We start from the raw sequence: 20,037 nt of genomic DNA on the forward strand, positions 1-20,037 counted from the left end.
ACAAACTGACGAGATAACTAAAATAGAAATTGAAAACCCTTTTCGTTAATGATATAAAAACAAAAATGTTTTTCCAAATACAAACTGAAACTACAGATCACTGATACTATTATTAGAGCGAAAATGTCATTTGTTTTCATCTTTGTCAATTAATATTTAATTGGTTTGAGAATTGTAGTTTATGTTACTTCATTACACAATACAGTACTTAGTAACTTTTTTTAAAATCTTGCACCTGATAAATACTCCATAAATTAAAAAAAAAATACAAATTCACACACCTGCTCTCAAAACAATTAAAATTAACAGAATTTTTAAAAAGTCAAAAAAATTCAAAACTACAATAAAAAATCTCAAACTATTATAACCCAAAATATAAACATTTAAAAATGTGCGTATGTGTGCCGGCCTTGGCCACGGCGAGGCAAACCTAAAGAAAGGTACTTCTGCTAATGTAACACAAAAGATTTTGCAATATGAGTCATTTTTCATTGTAGATAACATATGTTGCTCCACCGGTTATGTTCAAATATCAGTTGCTTGTAAAATTGCAACTATCAGAACTAATGAGGACGTCAACGGCATTTTGCATTGTTAGTTAACATTAAGATAAGTGGACTTTGCCGAAGCAGAACTAAGTGGTTGTATTAAATACACATCGGTTAGTTCTTTTTTGATGTTTAGTTTGACATTAAATTGCGAGATTAAGGTTCACTTTTTACGATGTCACTGCATCACAAATGTTTATTTTTTTTGTGTGTTTCTCCAAAATGCAATGTTATCGAGTACAATTTTCCTCAACAAACATTTTGGGGAAAGCTGAAGGAATGAATGGCAATGCCATCCAAATTTATTTAGATGTAGCTTCTTGAGAGTGAGCCCGATAATTACTGTATGACATGTTCACTGTACAGAACCATTCTAAAACTTTATTTACAAAGACCTCCCTGCGATTGAGACACATTTTACTTGTCATATTTCAATAATGTAGTGATGTTTTACACCACTGTTGTTTTCTTCATCACGTTCCTTCTTTGCCACAGCAAAGAGAGCACGTGTCCAACTTTCCACGGTGGTGCATCCAAGTGTCACATCCAGCGATTGTGTTTTCTCTTGGCGTGTTTCGCCTTGTTCACGGTTCGACGTTGCCTGCGCTGTTTGCGGCCGTCGCCATGGAGATGCTCTGCTTCTCGCTCAGCGTCTTGACCACGGTTGCGGCTGGCGACTGCAGCACTTTGCGAGAGAGGCGCATCCTGCCGTCCGTGGGGTCCCGTCCGAAATACTTCACCTGGCGGAAGAAGAGGTTCCATTTTGTGAATTGCGATAGCATGGTGTGAAAATCCAGCTCTGGGTGAACACAAACCTGAATCTGCTGGCCCACTTCTAACCCCAAAGCACTTGGATGTTTGATCTAATTCGGAGGAACAACGGGAGAAACATCTTAATCGGGGCTTGACTCTCACGCTCTCTTTTTCCAGACGCACTTTTGCACCTCCCTCACACACAATCAGCCTCTCAAATTCACTGGCAGACACACAAGCTTTCTTTTGCACCCTCTCTCTCGGTCACACACAAACACCGTCAAACTGAGGCCACACATGCACGCACACACACACACACACACACACACACACACACACACACACACACACACACACACACACTCGGTCTCACTCAGACATGCACGCACTCGTTTGTGGTCCAACTGGGAGTTGTGCAGCAGGACGGCGCTCATGTTGGGATAGAGCTTCACCATGACGCCAATGTCTCTGCGGCCCAAAAAAATATATATATAGTTTTTAAAAGAACATTCTCCATTTAAAACACAAATCAAGCACAAAGTCTCTGTATTTCCTGCATTTTGTATTTTCCAGCTGACCTTATTTCAGTGATGGTGGCAGTGTAAATGGCGCCAAACTCCAGCTGCTGCTCTTGCTGCAAAATAAAGCACAACAAACACATTTAGGGGGCATTTACACCAGAAAAATCCTTTGGTCCGCTTTTGGTCTGGACTAACAAGTAATTTGCGCTGTTATTAAAGCTGCAAATTTATTTTGAGTGTCAAGAGCAGCTCACTCAATGCACATTTGGTAAGGCCATTTTCCCCCCCAAATTTTGGAACAGTCTCAGCGAATTTGTTTGTGTATATTCACACCTGCATGGGAAACGCACGCCGGTCCATTAAAAGTGGATCCAACGGGGCCGGTGTGGATAAACCCTTAGTTACGTTTACGAGTGAGCCCCTTTCCCCCCAATTTTGTTGGATTGTGATGTTATCAAAAGTTGTTGATGGACAGCGGCGCCTTATGAATTGCGTACAAATTCAGGTTCAGCCGTATGGAGAGTAAATACAAAACTATGAGTCACTCACATCATCTCTGCAGACCTCACTGATGAACTCCTGCGCCTCGTTTAGCGCTCCCGGCGTGGGAGCAAACACGGAGAAGGTCTCCTCGTCCACCTGACTGATGGTCACGCCTTGAAAAGACAGCAAACGCAACTTCCTGAAGTTTACGCATCATTTTCCCGTCGGAGGCTTTGCACAGCGGGGAAGAAAACGACCAGCGGTACCCGTCTGAGCTTGTAACCGGCGGAGGTTGTATCCCCCCGGGCCCACGAAGCGAGCCCGTCTGGACACGGGCACGCGCACGTTCTCTGGAAAAAAAAGAACAATTAATCAATCATTGCTCAAACAAATTAAATTCCATGCCAAACTTACCCACAACCGGCCCGTTCTCCTTCCTGCTCGTCCTGGGTTTTGCCAGAGTGGTGTTCATGATGCCCAAGATCTCACGCTTTGCGACTATAAAGTCATTTTCGCCACATCAAGCCAGAAGGAAAAATGTCATTGAGGTGATGATTTCTTGGCGTTGGGACGTTGAAATGACGGTGGTACCTGTGGCCTGCTGGATGGCCTCCATGACCAGCTTGAGCGGCAGACCGGGAATCTTCACATCCGCCTGGAAGGTAAACAAAAAAAAAAAAAAGAAAGGAGGTTTTCTTCGGGGGGGAAATAACCTAATATTATCCACAAATGTTAAGGAGTGCAAATAATGGATTTGATATTTTCTCAATATTGCAATTCCACCATGCTCAAGAAATGTGCTGTTGGACTCTGTTACCTGTAACGCAGTGATGCCTTTGTTTGTTCCTGCCAATTTGAAGTCCATGTCTCCGAGGTAATCCTCAATTCCCTGTACGTCAACAATATTTAGGAAAAGATCGCACCGAGTCAAGCTCACTCGCTGTCGCTTGACCGGCTCGGCCTAGACGCTCTTCGTTTGCAGCAAATGACAAAATGCACGTTACAAGAATGTCAGTGAGCAGTCTGTAGTCTTGGATCTCGGAGGGCTTGTCGGGGTTGGATTTGGAGATGAGGCCCACGGCCACGCCGGCCACAGCCGCCGAAATGGGAACCCCTGAGACAACAAACAAACGTTAGAACGCCAGTCAGAAACACAATGATCAATCTAGCTATCTACTGTAGAGATCATCTCATTTCCCATGACATCATTATTTCATGGGATTACAGTAATAAAGATTGAGATAATCTGGGGGTTTTCGAATAATATGTTTAATTAATGTATTGGAAAAAAACAAAAACAAACAAACAAGGCCTGCGTCCAGTACCTGCGTCCATGAGCGCCAGGCTGCCTCCACATGCCGAAGCCATGGATGAAGACCCTGATGATCAAAAACAAAAACAGACAGTCAGCCAGACAGTCAGTCAGTTTCGACCCACCTTCCCCCGTCATCGCCTTCTCACCGTTTGACTCCAACACCTCAGCCGTGACCCTGATGGTGAAAGGGAAGTCTTTAGGGATGACAGGCCGCAGCGCTTTCTCCGCCAGGGCCCCTATCAAAACAAACACACCACCAAGATGCAATTTTTTGGCTACAGCAAATGAGATCCTGAATCAACATCGCTTGTCTGCCTGCCTTGTAATTGACCGGCGACCAATCCGGGGTACAGCCTGCCATTCACAGTAGCCCGAATGTGCACCGGGGAAAGCTGGACGTATTCATTCAAACTAACCGTGTCCGAGTTCTCTCCTGTTGAGACCGCCCATCTTGCCGATCTCGTTGGTGGCGTAGGGCGGGAACTGAAATCAAAACCACTGCATTGATGACTTGGCTGCATTACAAAAAAAAAAAGAAAAAGAAAAAAAAAGAATAATAATCATAATAAAAAAAAATTAAAGTGCTTAAAAAAAAAACATTCACCTCATAATGGAGCATGAAATTTTTGTCCTTGATCCCACTGCAGACCAAAAAAAAAAAAAAAAAAAGAATAGTGTCATAATTTAATGAGGAATAATAACTACATTAGAAGAGGCAGAGAAGGTCCCCAACTACATGCTTCAGTAAGAGTCATCATTCCAACTTCGTTTTTATGTGTTGCTGCGCCACGCGTGTTAATAGCGGTTGGTTCAAGGTTTAGAATTACAGTAAAATCGACTGTTTGCTCATTTCTGCTAGCTCGTCTGTGGCTTTTCATATTATATGTTAGCATGAAGCTAGTGGGCTAACTTTATATGGTCTGATCGAACATCTTTGTCATTTAACTCAATCGCTGACGTGGATGGTTTCTATTTGTCACCTGGAAACGGCCGGCGGCGAATGAGTCTCTGTTTTAAGCGATTACAAGGGTTCACCGTAATTGTGTTCTCACCTTAAAGCTGTGGTGATGATGTCTGCTTTGATGCTGGATTCCAGTGAATCAAACGTGACGCTACAGAGCACCTATAGAGACCAGTTTTTTTTTTTAAAGGTCTGTTATTTTTTTTTCTTTCCGCAATATACGAATTCATCTTATAACCTTTTGGACCACATACCTGCGTTTGTCCTCTCTGGAACAACGCGGAGCCATGAAGCGGTTTAAAGAGGTCCACGTCGCAGGAGATGTCTCTCACAGCCGTTAAGTCCCTGCCGTCACACCTAAACGCAAACAAATTATCGTCCTTAACATGCATAGATCATAAAAATATAATCAATTGTAAATGCGGACCTCCTGTATTCGTTGAGCACTAAATTCCGAAAGATGTCCCTGCTCACAGTGTTGAAGGACTCAATGAGTTCAAAAGGTTCGGCTTGAGGAAATTTCTCTGAAAAAAAAGACAAAAATTTGAATTACAATTTTTATTCTTTCATCGTGACCGAGAGCGTCCAGAACAGCGAGCAACGTCTACCTTTGAGGTGCTCCTCGGTTTCCAGGCGAATCTTGTTGATGGCGTCGTCTCTTGAAATCTGCGATCGAAAGGATTATTGTGATCATCAAAGAGGCAGGACAGTGTGAAATGGGGCAACCCTGGGCGGGTTTGTCGCTTACCTTATCATGTGCGTAATCAGTGAAAACAGCGTAGATCTTATCGGCGGCGGATCTGCATGCACATCAAACAATGTAGGATGCAATCATACTTTTGCATCTTTTTCTTCTTCGCCTATTCACCGCCAGCCCAGTAAAAAAAGTATTTTTGACGTCATTACCCGTCAATGGCAGTGAATGAGTTAAAAAAAATTGTGGCAATTTTCATGGAGCTGGAATGGAATTTCCATTAATTTCAATGGGAGGGAAAAATAAACAATTATATTAAACTCACTCGCCAAGGCACCACTGTTCTCTTTTTGAACCGAACTGAGTTGACCTTCCATATCTATCACGATAGGACCACACAGTGTTTCCATGGCCACCACACGACATATCAACATGGGAGTGGTGAGTGTGGGTCTTACTGTTGCACGTGCGCCACCATTTCCGCAGGTGCCGAGAACATCTTGGGGGGGGTGCGCTTGGTGACTTTAAGCTCCCGCGCCAGTTGCTGGATGGCCAGGATGATCTGCTGCGCGTGCTTGACGCCCACCTTGACGGCGTGACAGAAATCCTGCTGCAGAACGTTCTCGGCCGACGCCTCGATCATCACTGCCCACCACACACCAGAAAGGGCATCCGGACATTACATTATTATCATCATCATCATTATTATTACTATTTTCAATAACAACAACATTAGAAACATTTTAGCTGACATTTTCCCACCATTTTGCAACCCGACCTCACTATCAAACATCAGGAACGATTGGATGGAAGCACAATTAAGAGTGTCGTTGCGCCATCTTGTGGAGAAGTCTCCTAAGGTCTCAACGGAGAGCCTGGTTGTACGGTATGTCATGCATGTACATGTGGATACTTTTTTTTTTTTTTTTAACTCTTAATGCTTGACTGACCCACTTGACTGCTGGGGGCCCCTGCAACGATCATGTTGAGCGTGCTGGTTGCCATCTGCGCTCTGGTGGGGTTGACCAGTAGCTCGCCCTCCACCAATCCCATACGCACAGCACCTGCAGTCAATTCATACAAACTGGCATCGGTATAAATTCAGATTGAGGTGCATATTCAGGCATTGTTACAGTTCTAGAAATTTCCCCTCACTGTTCCAAAATGTTTAAATATGTGTAAGTTGCGCGTCGCTCACCTATGGGTCCGTTCCAAGGGATGTCCGAGAGAGCGAGAGCAGCTGAGGCTTGAACGGAAAAAGACAACAAAACAATGACCGTAAATGATAATTACAAGAGGAACATGCTATGAAATATTCCATTATCACCTGCGTTAATAGCTAGCACGTCCGGATCATTGACACCATCCACAGCCAGCAAGTTACATAGAATCTATGAAAATACATCACTATAATGTTAATTCCTAAATATTAAAGAGAGTACTATATTTAAAAAAAAACTGCTGTTTCATCATTTAAAACATATCGGCTTCACTTTCATCGAAATACACAAAAATGCAACAAATGCAACAGGTTGAAAATAAGTAGAACCAACCTGAGTGTCGTAAAAGTAACCGCTTGGGAAAAGAGGTCGAATGGACCTGTCTGAACACAAGAAAAAAAAAAAAATAACTCAGACAAATATACAATGGTGATTTGACTGAGATTTAATGAATTCCATCAACAAGCTTGGAACACAACATGTTCTTATCTTAAACCATCTTGCCCCATTGATATGAATTAAAATGCCATTAATTTTTTGTCAAGTGTTTTTCAATATGAAACGTAAATTGGGTCCCACGTGTAAGCGCGGTACCATTGTAATATATGAATTGTTTTTTTTTTAAGGATACCTATGAGTCTGCTGGTGAGAATCTCGTGGTCGGTGGTGCCCAACTCTCGCCTCAAATAGTTGGTGGGGATCCTGCCGGCGGCCGCCGCTTTCTGTCTGTAGTCTACCTGTCAAGCAATTAATCAAAGAATACATTTTATGCACTGGAAAAAGCAGAACATACTGACCATGTGCTTAAATGACATACCACCAGAGGCATGAACTGAGAGGGAGATGGTTTGGTTTTGCTCACAGCCGTCACCATCACAGAGGTGTCACCCAGCTTCAGAAAGGCAGATTTGTTACCGAAATAAAATGTGCAAATCGCAAGCAAAGACTGTGTGCATCCAACAACACTTTGCTTTGCTTTTTAACAGATGTGGTGTGTGTGTCTACCTGGACAACAGCAGAGCCATCAGCAAACTTGGCCAGCCTCCCAGAGGATATCTCCAATTTTCTGCCAGTTACAAGCATACAAAAACATACAAAAATCGAAAATGATTCAACTCTTTTTTTGGATGAAAAGTCGTATTTATTTGTATGTAATTTTACAAGGCTCGTCATATATGTTTTGAGGAAAGTGTATGTTTTTGAGATAAGTCAATCATGTTCAAAAATATTTCCTGTTATTAAGAAAAGTCATAATACGACAGAATACGACTTGAAATCTCGAAAATATAATACTTTTAAACGTCAAGTATTTGCGACTTTCAGTATCCTTTTCAAAACTAAATCTCGCAGTGTCGTGTCTGATATTCTATTCAGAGTGGCTCTTAGTAGCCACCACGAGATGATCTTCATGTGACTTATTCCAGGGTTTTGTGATGCTCCATCTTCAGATCACTTCAAGGGAAATCGAAACTCTGCTGCAATCAACTCACTTGTCTCCGAGATCCACTCCCACACTTCGTACATTGGCGTGACTTTTGTACACGCTCTGGTGGCACAGACGCGCGCGGCAGCGAGAAAAGGAACGTCCAAGCTGTAGTAAACGCCTCATGGCTCAATTGATATGAAAGAGGAAATAAGATAAAGTACGACAGAAAGGAAAAGGCGACTGATTTTACGCCGCAGATGTGCGCACGGGGGCTTCCATGACAGTAAGTCACGTGTCAGGAAGTACATCGATAAGGTGGTTTCTGATTGGACGTGGTGGTTTAACGTGCGGCAGGAAAAGTGTCCGACTTGCAACAGCTGCAAAAGAAATCCAGTCGAGGACAGTAATTTGATTTCTTCCCCCAATACTTTGTCTTTTCATTTAATGCGACGAGCAAACACAAATCTTAAAATATATTTAAAATATTTTGCATTAATATGCCTTATTTGTTGTATCGTAGTCTACGGAGTGAAAAACGCCAACTTTAATAGCTGCTAAATTAGCCGCAATGTAACGGACACGCTAATTCCGCAAACAAAACATTGTTTCGTCACGGTACTTCCGGTTTTGTTTGTAAACAACCCATTTAACGTATTTTTTGTTTTGTTGATGGTTGGTTAGCTTGTACTACTCCAAATATAGGAACTGAGTGGATAAATAAAAACATGTATTACCGTGGCGTACACATTTAAAATAACCATGATACAACCCATTAACCAAAATAATTTCGGTTTGCTTTCGTATTCTCATCACATAGTGTCCTGTATAATTTCCACTCATTCAAAATTGAGGCATAGACGCAGACATGACATTTTGACAGACTCCAGTATTGATCTTATGATATTGTGCATATTGGCTGTTTGAAAGTGCTCTATAAATACTGTTGACTTGACTTGACTTGCATGCTACCAAATTAAGTGTCTAGTCTCTTGTATACCGGACCACTAACTACACTGGAGTTAGCCAGCTGGTTAAAGCAACGGGGATGCTGCCGTTGCCATAGCAACAGACGAACATTAATGGCCCATCTCTACACACCCCGAAATACTTTCACACATCTGCACACTCCAATTAATTGCAGGATTTCAAATAGAGTCACAAGCACACACTTTTACAGTACACCAATATGTTTGGCGTGATGGAAATACTTCAACATACGAAATGAGTCCACCAATACTATTTATCGGCACTTAAAAAATAGACCTGTGAATAATTTATATTAATCGAAAATCTAAAACAAAAGTATCTTTTGGATCGATATTATAAAATGGTTAAACAAAAGACGTGAAATTAAAGTGGAAAACAGTACAATAGAGGGCTAAACACTTATTACTGATTAATTATCAAATTAGTATACACGAGTCTGCTGTGATGTTACGGTAAGTACAATTATTGGAGGATTACAAAATGGTCAAATTCAAGAACATTAAACATAAAATCTATGTATATTTGATGAAAACCTTTTGTCTTGAAATAAGTACACAAAAGAAGAAAACACACACCTCTTAATTTGTGAATTTTAATTACATCAAATGGGTTTGTGTAAAAATGGAAACTGAGGGACAACTCAACAAGAATCCACCTTGTTCACAGAATGTGCGCGCATGTACTGTATGTGTGTGTGTGCTTTTGGTAAGGTCTTCCAGAGTGCAAGATGACAAAAAAAAAACAACAAAACACATGGAATTAATTGATAGCTAAGATGTTACATTATTGTCGAAGCGTCCCTCACACAATCCATTGAAGATTTTACACACCACTGTTCAAAGACATGTTTATTTTGATATACAAGATAAATCATTGAATAAATGGATTGCTTGTGCTGTCGGAACCGACCACAAAATGTCGGAAAGAGCCGGCCAGGACATCCAAAGTTTATTTGGGGTTCATCAGAGGCACTTTAAATGGTGGCTGGTGTGTGCTGACTCCCAGTTAACACGAGTTCGAATGTTCATTTGGAACACAGCTGCATCCCAGTGATAAGAGGGTGTGCACACTTGTGCAACCACATTTTTTCAGTTGCAGGTTACATTAACGGGGAAAACACTTAGAAATGATTTATCTTGGTGTCTTTTTTTATATATATCACAAAAAAAACTGTCTTTTGAACAGGGGGTGTGCAAACTTTTCATATCACACACTCATGGCTTGTCTCCCAAAATCCCAACAGTACAGGAGGCGTTCCATTCGGTCCGCTGTTTGCGCCGTCGTGCCCGTTTTGGAGGTCCACAATGCTGAATGTATGCAACACACGTGTACATGCTGTCATCCTTGATTAAAGTTCACAGAAGATCCAAAAGGAATCATCCAGTTTTTTTTTTTGTGGGGAGGGGGGGTAGAGGGAAGATTGTGGAGGGGCTGTGATTTGGCACTTGAATTGTTGTCTTTACAAAGAGTAGTGCACATCACAGCAGAGGGCACACGGAAAAAAAATAGGAAAACAAAGGGGTAGAAAACAATGAAAAAAATGGATACATCTTTGTCCGTTTCCTTGATTCAAGGAAGAAAAACAAAACAGAAGGAAGCCATTTTCTCAACCGAAGGGTTGGGAAGCAACTAAACAAAATGGTGGGAGTTTACAATCGTTTTCCTCGCGGCATACACGCCGTCTGTCTACCAGGCTCCGGACCTCCAAGACCACCTTGTGAGTCCCCGGCAAGCCAAGAAAGAGAACAAGAAGGAAGAGCGGGAAGATGAAGAGAGCAGATTAGAAACAACATGGGAGGAAATATGGAGAATAGGACACTCCAGAAAAAGGCCAAACAAAACAAATCCGTTGGAAGAAAAAGTTAAATTAATAATTTGGTATATTTTTCAACAATTTTTTTTAAACACTTCTGTTGCATGTTTCTCATGACGAGCAATAATGGTCCATTTGAATCGGGTAGGTTTCCTGGGTCAATTTGACCCAAGCACATTTCCTAGGTGAAAATAAACCGGGTGGTTTTTTTTTCCCTCTGGTAAATTTGACTCGGGTCTGTTTCCTGGGTCAATTTGACCCATTTAGTGATCCAAAAGTGTCATTCATTCAATCAAATTTTATTTCTATAAAATGTGGTAAGTTTTTATGGGTTCGGGGTTAAAAAAAGTTCAGTTGATCATAAATGTGCCAATTGTTTATCTGAGGTTATCAAAAAAAAAAATTCCGTTCATTACTTCTAATTGTTTCAATTGGACCCGCAACTGAATGTAAAAGACTCGAGAAGTTTTGGGAAACCCTGTCCTGGAGAGACACACAGGAAGTGGAAAAGGAGAGAAATTGATGATAAGAGCGGAAAAGGCAAGAAGCAGGAGCCAGCCGGGAACTACATGCGTTGTCATGGCAACAAGGAGGAGGCAGGGCAGCGACGGGCAAAACAACAACAATCTGCGTCTGATCATTTCGGCGGGGGGCCGGGGGGAGTGGTTTGCATGGATGACGGTTACAACACGTGTGAGGTTCCCATGGCAACAAGCACCCCAACCGTCCCTTCCCATCCCATCCCGCACGCGCTCACTCACCACGTGTGGCGCTTAGCACTCGCCACTTCTGCTTTTTGACTTTCTGTCCTCCACATCTGTGGAATAAAGCAACGTCGTTACACACACACGCACGCACACGTTAAAATCCTAAACAAAACAAGCGAGTGAGTACAAGAGGGAATAAATAAGCATGTGCAAGTCGCACAACAAAGTCTGCTCGTATACGTTCATAACTTAATATGTACAAGAGCGCCAGCTTGGCACTGCTTTTATTGAATAACCCTCCTCTTACAAGTTTAATGCGTGTTCAATCAACCGGTTTTGAAATGTCAAATGATTTTTTGGAGGAGTGCAAATTGTTCGGCTAGAATAATGCCAAGTGGTGGCAGAAAACTTCACATAATACATTTAAAAAAAAAAAAATTTTTTTTTTGATGAATACGGATGTGGTGGGTCACATTGACCCGTGCCTACAAAAAGACAAAATGTAACAGGAGGGTTAACGACTCCTAGCTTTTCGTTCATTGTTACTTTCGCTCAAGCCACGCATGAAACTGTCCATCCCTTAGTAGTGCAAGGGTGGGCAAACGAAGCCCTCCCCAAATGCTCATCATGTATCACAAAACCGTTCATTTCATCATCTTTTATTTTTGTAGGAATGGTTGCGCAACCCCTGCATATGTCCATCCGAAAAAAAAGCAGCCCGCTTCCCAGGGGAAATCATGTGGCATCGTCCCTGCACTCACTTTCATTGGTAACCTCCCCGTGATATGATCCGGACCGATTCAAATTTCACAGATTAAAACAAATGGATTTAAACTGTGTTGTACGCGTTCTGTTATTTGCATTTATCGATTTGATTCGAGATGACTATGCATGTCGCAGGTCACACTGACTCATGGCCATTTTTGGGGCCGCAAGGAAAGGATTAACAACTCGAATCAATAGCCTATTAGAGCTATCTAACGACTAACTTGCCCCGCCCCCACCATCATAATTTATTTTGTCCATTGGACAACTTGAAGCGAGTCAGACCGAAGAAGCCTGCTTTCCAGGGGAAATCTTAAAACACAAAGGAACATACATACAAGAAAGGCTAGTGTCCCCAAAAAATTAAAATTAAAATAAAAAAACAGCATTTTGATCCAGCAATCAAAGTGAAACATGCAGACAAAAGCAGCAGGTGGAGTGTCAATACAGTGGTTCCTTGACTTAGTGTTTTGTATAAAAATCTAAAAAAAAAAATAAACAACATAAACAGCTTTCAAAAATTAATTACTGTCCGTACTGTAGAAGTGGTGTGTTATGTGTATGCCTTCAAGGGGTGTGGCCTAGTGGGTGTTGTCAGAAGCCGGAGTCGGGCTTAGCTGTTTATGTGTGACTGTGTCTCCATTTTTTTTTTCATGTCACTTGACCAAGAAAACCCAATTTGGAACATTTCTAAAATGGGGCGCTTGTAAGTCAAGGTACCACTGTATTATGAATATCAACGCAACATTCATTTGCTTTTGGAATTCATTTTTAGCATACCACAATCGGAGTGTCATATTTACTGGTGGGGTGCAGGCTATGAACTAGGAGGGGCCAGTTCATAGTCAAGTGATTTCAGGTGAAATCAGAGATGGACGGTGTATCAAAAAAAAAAAAAAAACAACAACAACATATAGATACCAAAACAAAGGGGAAAAAATGACCCCAAAAACGCCACCGTGGGAGCACCATAAGAGGAAAACATGCGTCCCCCCCACCCACTCACACACACACCAAAACAAATATCGGCGGGCCAGAACCTCTCCCTCCGTCACACACACCCATACTCGAACCACAGGTTCTCCTCCGCGTCCAAATGCTCGGCCCCCGACTGCGGCGGACCTTCCTCTCGGCTCGGCTGGTAAGGCGCGACAGGGGGTCCGCTGATGTTGCTGACGAGGGTGGGGTTGAGGGAGAGGAAGGGGAGGTTTTTGCCCGCCGACTCGCTAAAGATGGAGTCCATGAAGACCGACTCGGCGGTGAAGGAGGGACCCAGGAAGGACTCGAGGGAGGGGAGCTCGGCTTCGTCCGAGCTCGGGCACGGCAAGCTGAGGGACTTTGGCAAGTTGGCGCTACAGGAGGGTCCCTTTGAGGGGTACTCACTGGGTTCGGGCGGGGCTTGGACCCCGTCGACGGACACGGGCTGCCGGTTGTCCTTGGACAGCATGTCGTGGATACTGGTGCGCCGCGAGCTGCCCTCGGCCGTGGAGATGACGCTACTGGCGCGGGGCAATGCGGACGCCGACGCCCGATCCAGCCGCTCCGACACCGACGTGGCCCGAGCCTGGGCCGACAAGGTGGGCCGGACCGAGCCCCTCACGCGGGTGCTCTCGGCCTTGCGCAGGCTGGGTCGCCCCGGCTGGCCCGAGGAGCGAGGCGGGCGGTCGGCGGTGACCGGCGCCGCTTTGCCGCTGGAGGAGCGCAGGATCCCGCGGCCCCGGGTGGCGGGGCGCTCCTTCTGCGAGCGCTCAGAAGGAATGGGGAGGCGGGGGGATTCCACTGTGAGGTTTTCCTGACTGCCCGACTACATGAGACACAGGAAAGGATCAGTGCAGTTTAGTAATGCCATGAGCCCCTCAAAAGTTAAAATAATAATTATAATAATTCAGCCATTGACACCAGTTTGACTAAATGTTTATCATGGGATGCACGAAACAGTCTCAAAGTTCCATGAACAAAATTTGGAACCACTTTAAGAGGTTTTAAAACATTGATTCTGCGACTCTTTGGCATACCACTAGGGGGTGCCCATTTACCACACTGAGAAGCACTATCTTTTGCCGATTCCATTTCATGTAAATCTTTGTGTATTCTGCTGAAAAAGTATGCATTACAAAGTGACTCCCAGACCCCAAAAAGAGATTTAACATGCACATTTTGCTTTTTGTGACATTTGTTGTGACACTCATTTCAAGCAGGTTTGAAAATATACAAACATAAGACTTTGGAATTTTTTTTTGGGGGAGGGGGGGGTTAGGGATTTTTGCTACTTGTTGCTAAGCAGATTTCACAGGGCTCTGTCATTTCTTAATTCCATAACAAAACCACGACTCGGTCTTAACTACATAAAAAGTACGTCATCATACACAACAGTTAAAGCGTCATCTTTAAGAGCTCACCTCGGCAGGGTCGATTCCCTCATCCAGGAACTGCTGCAGAGAAAGCACTTCGCTGCCCGGGGAGGCCGTTTTCCTGATCTGACCTGGCGTGGCGGCGGCGGGTTCCAGGGAGTGCCGCGTGGGTCCGGGGCTCTGGCGGGACGAGCGGGACGACGAAGCCTGCTGGACGGGACTGCTGCCGCTGCTGGACCAGGCCTCCTGCTCCAAACTCAAGCTGAACTCGCCGCTGCTCTCGCTGTGAGGACGACTTGTGCTGCCGTTGAACGTGCCTGATGGGGAAGGACCACATACGCGCATTGCGATTATGGGTTAGGATGTATTGATTACGACGGGGTTACGTATAAAGAAGATGCTGTTATCTTGAGAAATGATCATGTGAATTGATGTTGCCTTGTTGCGGATTGTGAAATTGTCCTTGCGCGTGATGGCAAAGCGAACGCAGATGACGTTGGCATAGATCATGACACTGTCACGTCATTATAGATTAAGAAATGATCGTGGATTAAACCATTCGGGATCTCTAAGGGGCAGACTTGCACGGTGAGTGACGTGTGCAACCATGTGCGGCGACGTATGAAAAAAATAACGGAGGAGGAAGAGGAAGAGGAGGAAAGGTGGAAGGGTAGAAGGAGGAGCGTACCTTTTGCCTCCAGGGGAGAGGTGAGCTGGGAGTTATTGTTACTATTACTACTGGTGGTCCTGTTGCTATGGAGACTGGAGGGTCTGGAGGCTGGTGGGAGGGGTGCAAGGACAAAGAGGGAAGACACATGTAGTAACACACACAGGAAGTAACGTGAAGGCTTGTCAGCGCTGGGCGCTTAGCGCAGACCCCCCCGCCCCCCCGCTGGGGCGGCAGATGGCACGTGCCAGGCGGACGGACAGAAAGTGTGGCCGGCTGCCAACGTGGCCGCTGGAGCGACCAAGACAGAACCCACGGCGAGGAAGAGGAGGCTGGCCAGAAAGTAGATGTCGTTCTATTTACGGCAACCTAAACGTTAGACCAAATTTTGCATCATAGGGGAAAGGAAATGTGACGTTGTTCTTATGGATGATGACATCACGGCATTATCTATCAGATTTTATGGCATCGTCCATTGGTCAACGATATTGTAAATTCAACATCATTGATTAAGAAATTACTATGGGTCGGAACATTGCTATCATATTTATCATTGTATGACATGATTAGCAAAGTCATTGCAGGTATATCCTTTCAAAATAAAGATTCAAGAGAAAAATAAAAGACGCCCCACCTTAATGGTCTGTTCTGCCAATCGAGATTTCTCTTATTAGAGACTTCGCAGTCAGTAAAATGTCTCGTAATCCAAATGTATGGCGGACTAATTACAGGTTGGGGTGGAGTTTTATCCGTGCATTCTGGGAAGTCATCAGCCAAGCAGCCTCCGTGCTTACCACTAATGCATCCAAGACCTTCACATAATTAAGGAAGCCCAGTGAGAGTGTTAAAAGAAGCTTAAGAACGCATGTAAATAGTGATAAAACATGGACCGTACATCTCATTTAATGAACGTATGCCCTGAATAGCGTCTTGCAGACTGCAACAGTCAATCCTGCTTTGGACGGGACTTCGCTTTGCTCGCTATCAAAATGGCCGCTGCCAGGCTTAAATCTGAGAAACAAGCGGGGGGGGCTGAAAGATTATCGGACAGGATGGGGGAAGAAACTCCTGACCTGGTTTTGAAAGAGTTCTGATTCTCGACTGAGCTTACCTTGACTCTTTGGATCATCCGAGGAGCCGGGGACATCCTCGCAGGAAGCATCGTCTGTTGATAAAAATGAACGTCACAGATCATTTCCATTCGCATTGTATGCAAAGTATGGCCGCTTCCATTTTTTATTTCCTTTCTTGGATGCTCACGCTGACGATTGGACCCGCGTCGTAAAAAAGAAGGGTTGCAAACCTTTGATCTGTAGCCTGTGGGCGGCCCTCCTGTGGGCGGAGGAGGGCAGCGTGAGGGTGGCGCAGTCGATGGCGTTGGTGGAGAAGGCCAGCTCCTTCATGCGCTGGCCGCCGCCCCCTTCGCGGCGCCCACCGCCCACGTCTCCCGCCTCGCCGCCATCCAGGTTCTCCGTGCTGCCCGCCCAGTCGGCGCCCGGAACGCCGGCCACCGTCATGGTCTGGAGAAGGTCGTTCATGGCTGCAGATGGATGGAGTTGGATTTAAGGGTCTGGTCTACGATAATGAAACTTTCATCAACTTTTATTTCATCCATCCATCCATCCATTTTCCGAACCGCTAAATCCTCACTAGGGTCGCGGGTGGTGCTGGAGCCTATCCCAGCCGTCTTCGGGCAGTAGGCGGGGGACACCCTGAACCAGTTGCCAGCCAATCGCAGGGCACACAGAGACGAACAACCATGCACGCGCACACACACACCTAGGGACAATTTAGAGTGTTCAATCAGCCTGCCATGCATGTTTTTGGAACGTGGGAGGAAACCGGAGCACCCGGAGAAAACCCACACAGGCCCGGGGAGAACATGCAAACTCCACACAGGGAGGTCGGAGCTGGAATTGAATTGACCTCTGCACTGTGAAGCCGACGTGCTAACCACCGGACTACCGGGCCGAACTTTTATTTCATTTAAATTGTTTTATGTGTGGAGAAAATTATGATTCGGGCTCAAGTCAACGTAACCAAGCAATGGCACATGCAGGCGTTCAGTTTAACGGCAAAAAGAAGATACAAGTGAGCAGCACTCCACGGACACAGCATTAGGTACAGTACAGTCATCTGATGAGATCCAAAACAAAACACGGTTTAAACATTCTGCCTTTTTATCGGGTAAAAAATGCCATCTCGATTAATTAAGACGGAATCCAGTATTAAATTCAACGAAAGGGTCAAAATGTAAGATCCACACTGGTTTGCAACATGATGAATTATACTTTGATCCTCTCCTCTTTCATCTATAACTGCTTCAGACAACAAAGTGTATGCAGAAAACTGGTGAAGATTGCACGACTGTCTGTGTCCTATGTGTTGTGTTATTTTGACTTCAAAATGGCGCCGCGAGAGTGGCTGCCTTACCAGCAGCTCCTATATTTTGTTGTTCTACTTCTTCCTTTCAGAACTTTGCTGCTGTGAATTGGGAATTTCTCCATTGCGAGACTAATAAAGGTTTACTTATCTTATCTTATGCGGCGATCGTTTTGTTTTAATGGTGTGGTTTTAATTCAATTTGGGTGACCATCCATAGAAATGATCAAAAGAATTTTAATGTCGTGAGAAAAGTGCTGTAGAGAATGGATGATGGAATTTAAAAAAAACATTTGTACATTTTTCTATTTGCAACATTTTTTACACGTCGCCACTTTTTCTTTTTTCCACACCAACTTCATGGGATATATCAAATTAAACTTAAGCTTATCAACATTTCTAAATGTGCTCACTCACATCTCAGAATCCAAGCAATGACAAATTATATCTAATCCAAACTTGTATGTAAATATTCAAATTTAGAAAAAAATAAAAACATGTCAAATACACTTTCAATGAAACCCGAGCATTATCTTTGCAAAGCATCTCTTTGTCTTGGATCTCGCCCGATGCACCTAAACCTGTGTGAGGCGAGTGCAACGTGCAATAAAGACGGCGCTTTTCTCATCCCGCTGTCTTTCTTGCACTCGAAGGCAGCGTGACGGCAGGCAGAAAGCTGCGGTAACGTACACACGCTCATCAGGCATGTGAACGTGTGCAATGGCCGACCATGAAAATGAACGCTCAAAACCAACTCAAACTCAACGGCTTCGTTTCAAGTCATCGCACCGGCGAGTCAAGCGAGACGCACAAAAATACACACGCGCTCAAGCACGCGTACATACAACTCCCATTCGAAACACTCGCTCACTCAAACACACGCTCAAGTACTCTAAACACACACGCACGCACTCACACAGACACTAACACACAGACACGCACAAAGACGGACGGACACTGCAAAACACTCAAACTGTCTCACAGCAACATACCCTCTCACACTCTTTGCCACACACGCCTACCTGCGCGCACACATTTACACACACACAGTCACCCCTACTCCCCCCTGACCCTCACGAACCACTGCACACAAGGCACCTTTCATTGCACAAAGCTGCTCAGTGATTCCAGCAACACAAAGTCTGACAGGCAACACTCAAACAAACAGCTTTAAAAAAAAAAAAAAAAAAAGGAAAAACTCGACGGGGGTTAGTCCTGACTACATCTTCTCGGCTACATGAACCACTACACATGAGTGACTAAAAAAAAAAGGTGGACGGGTCACACAGAGCAGGACGAGACGCTGATGTTAGCGGTGTCAGCGTAAGCAAATTAAAGGGGTGCCCTTAGACCGGCAAAATACACACACACACACACACACACACACGAGATCAGTGAGGGTGTCCTGGCTGGCGGCGGGAGGAGGGAAAATGACGGCTCAGCGCGGCAGGCTTACACATGGATCGCCGGTAGATGGCCTTGGCCTTGTCTTTGTCCTTGGATCTGTTCCTCATGAAAGGCAACCTTTTTAAAGCTGCCACAGCGCGGCCACACAGACAGACAGGGTGGCAGTGGGGTGACAGAATGAGGCAGAGGGAGGGTAAAAAAAACAAAAAAGGGAAGGGGTATGTCGTTAACGTGACAAAAGAGGCAACAGGGAACGAGCGGAGGCACTGCACACTCAAGTCATCATAAAACCACATCGAAGCCATCTCAAGTCGCTTAAGAACGGTGTCATCTTAGTTTTCAATTAATACCTCCCCCAAGCATTATGATCTCCACCAAGGTATGGCAACGATCCATTTGTTGCATGATAGCTTCTGTTGGAGTTTGTTGGCCTAATTGCACAGTTGCCAAAGTCAACCTTGAATGTTTTCAGATCAAAATGAGAATTACATTAACAAGTACGCTCATATTTTGTAGTCAACAATTTAAGTTGAAAATGACTTGGGGAAATTATGTTATTAGGTGAACAATATGAATAGCTGAGAAGTTTGAAAATAAAAAGCACACCGTTTTATTTTTGGGGGGAATGTTTAAAGGAAAATAATCATCAAAACTGCGTAAAAATCATAACGTTTTTTTAAACCCGATTAAATAACATTTTCTCAAAAGCAATTAGAAGGAAAAAAAAAGAAAAATCGGTCCAAAAATGACTTGATTAAAAAAGGGAAAACTAGATGAAATTTGTTTAATTTTTTTAAATTAAAATTAAATGTTTAAAAATAATTTAGTTAAAAAATATTTTAATTAAAAAAAGAAATGTGTTTAAAATTACAATGTTTTAACTATTAATAATTTGGACTTCAAGAAAGAAAAGCAACACCCCAAAAAAATAAAAAGAAATCTTGTATAATTAAAAACAAAGAAGGCAAACTATTCTTTTTAATTATATATATTAATAAAATTTCTAATTAAACTTTCTAAAAAATGTCTAAACTCAA

General features: G+C 43.8%; 2 protein-coding genes across 7 annotated transcripts in view; both read right to left on the minus strand.

The window, feature by feature from the left end:
* Positions 1 to 710: 710 nt before the first annotated feature.
* On the minus strand, positions 711 to 8,203 carry pnpt1 (polyribonucleotide nucleotidyltransferase 1). The gene is made up of 28 exons (XM_086122107.1): positions 7,986 to 8,203; positions 7,501 to 7,561; positions 7,313 to 7,387; positions 7,127 to 7,232; positions 6,829 to 6,878; positions 6,603 to 6,666; positions 6,474 to 6,521; positions 6,226 to 6,339; positions 5,734 to 5,920; positions 5,330 to 5,381; positions 5,190 to 5,247; positions 5,009 to 5,105; positions 4,836 to 4,938; positions 4,673 to 4,743; positions 4,225 to 4,261; positions 4,037 to 4,103; positions 3,767 to 3,856; positions 3,631 to 3,684; positions 3,310 to 3,419; positions 3,123 to 3,194; positions 2,897 to 2,960; positions 2,720 to 2,803; positions 2,572 to 2,655; positions 2,372 to 2,478; positions 1,880 to 1,935; positions 1,691 to 1,769; positions 1,364 to 1,411; positions 711 to 1,288 (listed from the first exon to the last, which is right to left on the minus strand). The coding sequence occupies exons 1-28, from the start codon at positions 8,102 to 8,104 to the stop codon at positions 1,133 to 1,135; spliced, it is 2,313 nt and encodes a 770-aa protein (XP_085978233.1). The 5' UTR covers positions 8,105 to 8,203; the 3' UTR covers positions 711 to 1,132.
* A 1,283-nt stretch (positions 8,204 to 9,486) lies between these two features.
* Positions 9,487 to 20,037, minus strand: part of ccdc88ab (coiled-coil and HOOK domain protein 88ab) — a 51,832-nt gene continuing 41,281 nt past the window's right edge. For 4 of the 6 annotated variants that reach the window (XM_086122101.1, XM_086122100.1, XM_086122104.1 and 1 more), the window contains 7 exons: positions 19,050 to 19,127; positions 16,515 to 16,751; positions 16,323 to 16,376; positions 15,233 to 15,322; positions 14,593 to 14,861; positions 11,483 to 13,997; positions 9,487 to 10,622 (listed from right to left, as the gene is read on the minus strand). In XM_086122101.1, the coding sequence (XP_085978227.1) occupies positions 13,245 to 13,997; positions 14,593 to 14,861; positions 15,233 to 15,322; positions 16,323 to 16,376; positions 16,515 to 16,751; positions 19,050 to 19,127 (1,481 nt within the window). In that variant the 3' untranslated portion in view covers positions 9,487 to 10,622; positions 11,483 to 13,244. The remainder of the gene's footprint in view (positions 10,623 to 11,482; positions 13,998 to 14,592; positions 14,862 to 15,232; positions 15,323 to 16,322; positions 16,377 to 16,514; positions 16,752 to 19,049; positions 19,128 to 20,037) is intronic. The other 2 variants (XM_086122103.1, XM_086122105.1) reach the window with 2 other exon arrangements.

This window comes from Hippocampus guttulatus, chromosome 10, assembly GCF_054856545.1.
Source record: "Hippocampus guttulatus isolate MCC_2025c chromosome 10, RoL_Hgut_1.0, whole genome shotgun sequence".
NCBI lineage: Eukaryota > Metazoa > Chordata > Actinopteri > Syngnathiformes > Syngnathidae > Hippocampus > Hippocampus guttulatus.

What these genes read in the sequence shown, in the direction of transcription:
- pnpt1 (XM_086122107.1), bottom strand. Translation starts at nt 8,104, where the DNA reads ATGAGGCGTTTACTACAGCTTGGACGTTCCTTTTCTCGCTGCCGCGCG. An exon ending in GGCCCCCAGCAGTCAAGTGG is followed by an intron (nt 5,921 to 6,225) that starts GTCAGTCAAGCA and finishes TGTGGTGGGCAG; the next exon opens with TGATGATCGAGGCGTCGGCC. An exon ending in AAGGCATCACTGCGTTACAG is followed by an intron (nt 2,961 to 3,122) that starts GTAACAGAGTCC and finishes TTTACCTTCCAG; the next exon opens with GCGGATGTGAAGATTCCCGG.